This window comes from Trachymyrmex septentrionalis, unplaced genomic scaffold, assembly GCF_001594115.1.
Source record: "Trachymyrmex septentrionalis isolate Tsep2-gDNA-1 unplaced genomic scaffold, Tsep1.0 scaffold126, whole genome shotgun sequence".
Taxonomy (NCBI): domain Eukaryota; kingdom Metazoa; phylum Arthropoda; class Insecta; order Hymenoptera; family Formicidae; genus Trachymyrmex; species Trachymyrmex septentrionalis.
Window position 1 is genome coordinate 1627888 of NW_017304395.1, and position 8494 is coordinate 1636381.

At 29.1% G+C, this 8494-nt stretch overlaps 1 protein-coding gene across 2 annotated transcripts in view; it reads right to left on the reverse strand.

The window, feature by feature from the left end:
* The window catches only part of LOC108755735 (putative epidermal cell surface receptor), a 70720-nt gene that overhangs the window by 7161 nt on the left and 55065 nt on the right, over nt 1–8494 (reverse strand). For both annotated transcript variants that reach the window (XM_018498940.1, XM_018498950.1), the window contains exons 9-11: nt 5893–6094; nt 4585–5083; nt 3925–4285 (exon numbers count right to left, since the gene is read on the reverse strand). In XM_018498940.1, the coding sequence (XP_018354442.1) occupies nt 3925–4285; nt 4585–5083; nt 5893–6094 (1062 nt within the window). The remainder of the gene's footprint in view (nt 1–3924; nt 4286–4584; nt 5084–5892; nt 6095–8494) is intronic.

An 8494-nucleotide genomic window follows, 5' to 3' on the forward strand; every position in this document is an offset into this window, starting at 1 on the left:
CCCGGGTAATATTAGTCGTCTCACTTTGAAAGGTCTCCCTCAAGGTAGCATTTTAAACCCTACTCTATTTACAATTTATAGTAACAAATTGGACAAGTTGGTCGCTCTAGAAGTTAAGATCTTGAAATTCGCAGACGATCTGGCATTATTCACATCTGGTAGTCGGATCGCTGCAGGTTTAGAGGTGTTAGAAAAACAAGTAAACAATCTGTCTGTTGAACTGGCTAATAAAAATCTACATATATCACCGGAGAAATGTAAATTAGTTATCTTTAATAGGTCTAATTTACCAACAAATAACTTAGTAATTAGAGTGGATAACATTGCTGTCAAGCCGTTCTCCCATGTTAAGTTAGGACTAATTTTGGACAAATGTCTCAATTAAAATGAATCTCCAATAATATTGCTCATATTGTTAAAAAATGCGACATTCCTATTCGTATTCTACGTTGTATTAGAAGAACTTGATGGGGAGCCGACCCGACTACTATGCTTATTTTGTATAAGACATTAATTAGAGCCAGAATAGAGTATAGAGACTTCTTGATATTACCGTGCAAATCCACAGCGTTTTATAAACTGGAAAAAATCCAGTTGAAATGTTTGCGACTTGGTTTGGGATACATGAAATCCACTCCTATTAACATTATTATTAGCGAAGCTAAAGTATTAACGCTGTCATATAAATTCGCATTTTTGAGTTATAAATTTTTCCTCGGGAGCCTGGCTCGAAAAATTTTCCGTTATTAAATAGATCCTAGAAGAGATCAGTAATTTTTCCAGCCACTTTACTTATAAAAATAACTTTAATAAGGCCTTAATAATTAGTTTTTATGAGGAGGTAACTCGCGAATTTCTTATACAAGTCCCATTCTCCTAAGTTCTATTACTCGATTTCAAATACCAACTAAACACAATTAATATAGACTTAAAAAGTAATGTTTCAATCAAGGAAGCAAAGAACGTTAATATTTCCTGAACTTGTTTCAAGAGAAAATAATCAAAAGTACGGCAATCTTTACAGATGGCTCTAGAGCAAGTAGCGACGGCAACTGGAATGTGGGTATAGCAAACTGAGGTCGCAATGACAATTTTACAACCGAATACAAACTTTTCGATGTGACATCAATATCTTCAGCAGAAGCTTTACTTACAGCTGTTAAACATATTAAATTCTGAACTATCTGACTTTATAATCTTCTCAGATTCTAAAAGTGTTCTTAGCTCTTCTAAATATGAAGGAATTGAGCACCAATCATACTTAATCCAAGAATTAAATAAACTTTTATTCGAATGTAAAGAAAAAAATAAAAATATAGGGCTGGTGTGGGTTCCGATTCACAATGGTATTAAAAGTAACGACAAAGCGGATGAATTAGCTAAGAAAGTCGTCGTGGAGGACCCACTATTCAAAGTAGAGGTCTCTCATTCAGATTTGATCTATATTTTCAGAAACAAATGTGTTAAAGATAATGATAATTCCCTGAATCATAGAGCATGCATTTCCAACAAAGGAGCTATTTTAAGTACTATTTCCTTCTATCATCGAAATCTTACTTCTTCAACAGCCTTTTAGGCAGAAAAGCGGTTGTTACAATTAATCGTCTCCGCAGCGGACATAACGCGCTAAAGCACTCCCTCTACAGATTTAAGATATAAGATAGCGATTTGTGTTTTTGTGGACTTGTCGAGAATGAAAACCACATTCTATGGGAATGTGTAAAGTATAATACAGCAAGAATAAGTCTGGTCGAGAAATTCAATAAGCTAAGAATTAAAACTCCTGTTGATTTCAGGGAAATCCTAAAAAGAATGAAATCAAAGAAATTGAAATCACCGATTTCTTTAATGAATGTAAGTTGAATATTTAGTAAACAATCTCTCAATCACTCTTCAATCTAATTAGTTTTTACAAAATTAAAATAGGAAAAAAAAGTAATAAAGAGAAGAAGAAAATGTATAGTTACGTTTATCTGTTATTTATTCATATATTATTTCTTTTCTTAAAGTTTATTATAATTATTAATTGCGTATCTTGTCTGTAAACTTCTCTTCTTAATACTCTGTCCAGGTTTAAAATAGATTAAACATTTATATATCTCTAGAGTATCAATTCGACTTATAAGGACCTTTTTATTTTTTCCTTTTTGTAATTAGAGTAAGTTTCTTAGCGCAATCTTCATGTATTATCTTATATGTAACTACTGTAAAATGTCTGTATTTACCTGTGTCAAGCCAATAAACCAAATTATCTATCTATCTAAAAAAAGTCCCTGAATCGATAAAACAGACGACTTTAGCATTGCCTTAAAAAATTTTGAAAAAATTCTGAAAAAATTCTCAGAACTTTATGAGAAGAAAATAAACAATTTTTCTCTCTTGCTGTTTTTCTGTAAAGTTAATAGTATTTGAGAAAAAAATTATTGAAGAACAATATTCGACAATTTTTAGTAATTAATATCTTGTTATTATTGCGAAAATTGCAAAATGGTAGAGCACTTTTTGACTTACAAAGAATACCAGGAATACCAGGTTATGGTGTCGGGAATTTTTATGCGCTTTTTACAGATTGTTTTTGAGTGAAAAAAAAAACGATATATGTCCAGCCGTTTCAGCCATTGACCCATAGTTTCGAAGAAATCGATTTTTTATATAATTATTGTAGTAATTTGAAAAACGTACTGTATAAACTATATAAATAAAAATATTAGTATCTTTATAAATTTCATTTTAATTTAATGTTATTAGTTTTAATTACTTTTTGATTGTAATGAAATTTCATGAAATTACATATTATAGACAATTAAAGAATATTTATTATTATCATCGTTATAATCGTTATTATTATTATTCACATATGAATGCATAAATAAGATTGTAATGAAAATTGTTACAGTTTTCCGATAAAATTAGAAATTGAAAATTATGATTAGGAACAAGTAAATCATATGTTTGTAATCTTCTTTTGATTAACATTAATCGATTTATTAATAATAATAGAAAACTAATCGTGTTTTGTAGACGTACATTGTACGGGCTGATATAAATCATAAAAATAAGAAAAACATAAATATTGCATTGTGAACATCTTACAAATGAATTTTAAAATGAATTTCGTTTTAGAATGAAAAATATGGTTCTGATTAAAATTCTTGAAAGAAGCTATTTTCATAATGGCAATCAAATCTATTTTCCGCCAGATATTAGAAAAAGTTATTGTGTCTGCAACAAAAATTTATTTATAAGATGTTCACAATGCAATAAATATTTATATTTTTCTTGTTTTTATTATTTATATCATCCTGTACAATGTACATCCATAAAACAAGATTAGTTTTCTATTATTATTCATAAATCGATTAATGTTAATCAAAAGAAGATTACAAACATATGATTTACTTGTTCCTAATCATAACTTCCAATTTCTAATTTCATCAGAAACTGTAACAGTTTTCATTATAATCTTATTTATGCGTTCATGTGAATAGCAACAACGTCGACGATAACGATGATAATAATAAATATTCCATAAATGGAGTGTTTAATTATCTATATGTAATACTAATATGTAATTTCATGAAATTTCATTACAATCAAAAAGTAATTAAAACTAATAACATTAAGTTAAAATAAAAATAAAAATACTGATATTTTCGTTTATACAGTACGTTTTTTAAATTATTACATATATAATAATTATTTAAACAATCAATTTTTTTGAAAACTATGGGCCAATGACTGAAACGGCCGGACACGTATGGTTTCTTTATCGCTCAAAAACAGCCTATAAAAAGCGCATTAAAATGCTCGACCCCACCACTTGGTGTCCCCCTTGTTAGTTTAGTCCATTCTACGTTGATACGAGCGGGTGTCGGGTGAATTACGGAACACCTTGTGTACGTCTGTCTATATGAATATTGTTACCTTGTTGAGCCACGGTAATCGGTAAGAGAACACCTGGTTTAGTGATAAAATCCTGCACATTACTTTTTTTTATTCTGCCATTTGTTAAATAGATTTCAAGCCATAATCGGTATCTAGTCCCAGGTTTTAGGTCATTGATCACAGTTTTAGCATGAGAATCTCTTTTTGCAATTTTGAAGGTACTAGTGTCTTCTTTGCCAGTGTCGCTCTGATAAATTGCACGATAAATATTCACGTATTTATCTTCTGGATAAGGCACACCACTCCAGGATACTTCTACGTCCGTTGATTTAATAGTTTTAATTTCAACTTTTACATCGAAGGAATAGGGATCTGGTTCCATAAACGTAGTTACCTGAAACTACAATAGATAGTAATTTAACATTAATATTCCTTTTGGTTATGTCATTTTATTTCATGGAATTAATATTATGTAACCGTTAAATGTTTTTCTCTGAATTTTCATATTTATGATTATTATAAATAATAGCATATTCAGATGATGCAAATGATTATTATTAAAAAAAATTTTTTTAAATTAAAAAGCTTTACAGAGAGAGATTTGATTATTTGTGAAAAACCTAGCATCCCACAAAATATTTTCAGTAATAATTAAATCGCCAATATCAGATAATTTCAATTATTGTTAAAATACTTTACCGTTTTTTCGCTTATTAATTCTGTTAATTGTCCTGGGAACGGTATAAAATAAATACCAACTTCATATGTAGTTAATGGTTTCAGGTTTTCAATTACATAATTCGTTACTGCACGATGGATCAATGGTGTTGCTGCATAAACTTTACTATCATATTCTTTATATCTCAGCTGAACACCGTCTATGAATTGCAATTCGTATTCCGTGAATTTCTTCCATATAACATTAACCCAGGTTGAATTCGTTTCCGCTATTCTAAGTTCGGCGTCAATTGGTATTTGTGGTGGCAGAGTTGTTACCTCGACACGTTTTTCTAATGTACGCACATTGTAAATTTTGCTGGTTGGACTATTTGTTAAATCCTTCAATTTCACCGTAATTTTTACTTTGTACTCAGTCATCGGTTTTAGATCACCTAATTCAAACTCAAGTTGGGGTGTTGCGATTAAGTCATTAGGAGGCGCAAACACTTGTGCTTTCCACGTGGATGGATCGAAATTTCTATAAAACAAGAAATTTTATTATTCTTATAAGATATTCAGAGATATAGAAAATGAATATCTCGTATTCCATGTCACAAATAAAATAGAGTTTGAGAAGTTCCATCATTAACGATTGTTCTCCATTTTCATTTACGAAAAATCAGTTCATATAGAAAAATGTAAAAGAGTGATATCTAGATAGATATCTAAATCCAGAATTTAAAGTAAAATTCTCTATAACAAGTTATCAAACTGATATTACAAAAGTACTATAAACATATTTAGTGAAACAAGATGAAATAGTACTTCAATTGTATCTCACTTTAGAGTTTCAATTTAGACATTCAATTCACTCACTTTAGACATTCAATTAAAGAAAAAATAAAAAGCATAGTACATATATTATTTTCGGCATTCAGCAAAATGCCTGCATGCATAGTAGAATAGATTAGTAAACCATAAAAGACGGAACTTTATCTTTATGGTGCAAATCTTTATTTAATTGCCAAAAATCAAAGAGTTGAAAGTAGTTGTACAAAAAAATTATTTAAATTGTGTGTAAGGTAACATAATGTATACTAATACCTTACTTATTTTAATATAGGTAATTTACTACACAAGATAAATATTTAAAATTATTATTCTTTCTGAACTTCTTTGCTCTTCTTGAACTTTTTAACTTTAAAGTTTAAAGTTTAAATATTTTCCGCATACTCTCTCTCTCTCTCTCTCTCTCTCTCTCTCTCTCTCTCTCTCTCTCTTTCTCTCTCTCCCATGAAATTCGAAAAGATCTTTTTACATAATTTGATGCAGTATTTCAATACATACGTTTTATCACTGGTATATTGTAGCTCGACTCTTCCATGTAGTCCCACTAAGACTTGAGGTACAGTAAACACTAATCGAATTGTATGCTCATCTAATGCTTCTAGTATTTGCATTGTTACTTCATTGGAAGAAGATGCGACTGGGAATCCAGTTATACTTCCAGGTAGAGAAAAACCTGGTGGTACAATGTTATGGTCCATACCTATAATATATCGGAAGATTTATTATGTCTCTAGCAGAGTAGTAGAAGCCAATTCTATCAATTTCTATTTCTGTTCAGCAATATGCAAGAACATATGCCAAATTGTTATTTGCGCGTCAATATGGATTAAATCTTTTCCCGAATATTTTGTTAACAATGATTGATTATAACTCTCAAAACTCTGTGCCATATTTTCTATTATTTCTGTTCTAATTTCAGACTAAAAAATAAACTGTAACTATATAAATTCGATTCTTTTTAAGAGTTGGTGACGATGCATACGAATATCGAGGTATGACATTTCAACAAAAGTTAGAAAAATTAGATATAGTTTATGACTTATATTCTCAATTAGATGAACTTTTTAACAAAAAATCGTGTTAGCAAATTTAAAATCGATTCAAAATACATATGTGTATAAAACAACAAAACTAAAAATTATTATTATTTTATCTTTTTGTGCATTAATTATTTCTTTTTTTTTACGTTTTAATACAAATTTTGCTCAATTGGCTTTTATAAAATATCTCCTTTTTTAATTATTTTAACTATTTTAATTATTTTAAAAAACGAATTATTTGTTCTAATATTCCTAACTCGAATCTAATCTTATCGTATTTCTTCACAAAGTCCATGATACAATTTATTTTTATTTTTAAGAAATCAGTTTAAATGTGGCTCAGAGAATTAGAAAAATTAATTAAGTGAAACAAGAGATAACGAGCCTGTAAGTTCAATTTAATTATCGTATTATTTTTATAATTATTATCCAAATCTTTTGACTAAGTTTGTACGATTCTATGAATTTTCTAAGTGTTCATTGAAGATGATCTGATTAAAACCGAAAAAAATTTGGACAATAATTATAAAACTTATAGTATGCTAATTAGAGCATAGCATGCCCATACAGCATCGATTATTGCGGAAAGTTTTCAGAAACGTTTCAATCTTTCACATCTCATATGCAACAATTCTGAAAGGATTCTGCAATATATCATATGAAATGTTTTAATAGAAATGTTACTAAAATCTATCATATGCAATAAATTGAAAAATATATTTAAACAGAACAAAAAATGATTATAATGTTAAAATGGCTCCAAAATGTTTACTAAAAGTCATTTTTTGATCAATCGTAATTCAGTTTAACGTTATTTTGATGTTATTGTGATTTGTTCTACTTTAATTACGAAAAAACTTTTGTATATGAATAATGATATTGTGTGGAAACTGTAAGTGTGATTTTTAATAATGATTATGTATGAGTGCTTATCCATATAATGTGATTAATTAATCAAAATAGTTGGCGATATAATTACTATTTTTGAGAAATACTTTAAGTTTATTTCAATAAGTTTTGTAATCTGTGACCAGATCACAAAACTTTCAATAAATTTTAAGTACTTTAGAAATTATATTTAAATATATGTTTAATTGATATTTAAACAATATTCAAATTTATTATGTCGATATAATAAATTTAAATATTATTTAAGATCAATCAAGTATATACATGTATAGTATATATTTGATATAAGTATATATTTGAATATTATTTTTGTAGTATTAGAAATGACTGAAACTTCTTTGATAATATTAAAAAAAAATTGCAGATTTTTTTCTATAAATTTCGTCAACCTTCCAGCTTTCATACAAAAATCGCGGGCATTTTGCTATATTAAAGCTGTCTCAGAAATGTTGCAAACATATTTCGCAATTTTTATGAAATGTTCACTTTTTAGTTGAAATATTTTTGAGATATTTCTGAAAACTTTTAGTGCTGTATTGGTGGACAGCGTGCAAGTTTATCATGCTAGAGGACCAGGATTCGATTTCCCGACAGATTCATGATGGAAGTTTTCTTCCACCATGGACAGATCCAAGAAATTTTCATGCACTCGTAGCTCCTCTTCGGCGGTCTGGCAAATCATTAAAAGTAGAGTCACTCAGTAAGAGTCGAGACACAAAACCGCAAGGACGTCATGTTTCAGTCTTACTGGTTAATAATTCTTATTCTTCTTTTAATAAACGACACTTGCCCTTGAAAAAATAAGAAGGAGGTCAATACGACCAATATTAGACTGGCGATAATTTTAAAATAATTAACTCAGACCGAAGCGAAACAACATCCGCCCTGGCGTCATCATCTTGAAAAACATGATACCTATAACTGCATCTATAAAAATTGCTCTCACCTATTCACTTACATTCACTAACACATTAACAAACTCAAAAAATGGCGGCACCAATCATGAAGAGGACTGCTTACGTTTCGACTCTTACTACAGGGTGGGCCATCTATTGGTACGTTTTTAAAAATGCGATCAAATGAGCATACATTGATATTTTTTATTAATTTTTTTTTTGTTGTGAAGCTAAAAGTATCCGCGTCAAGAATGA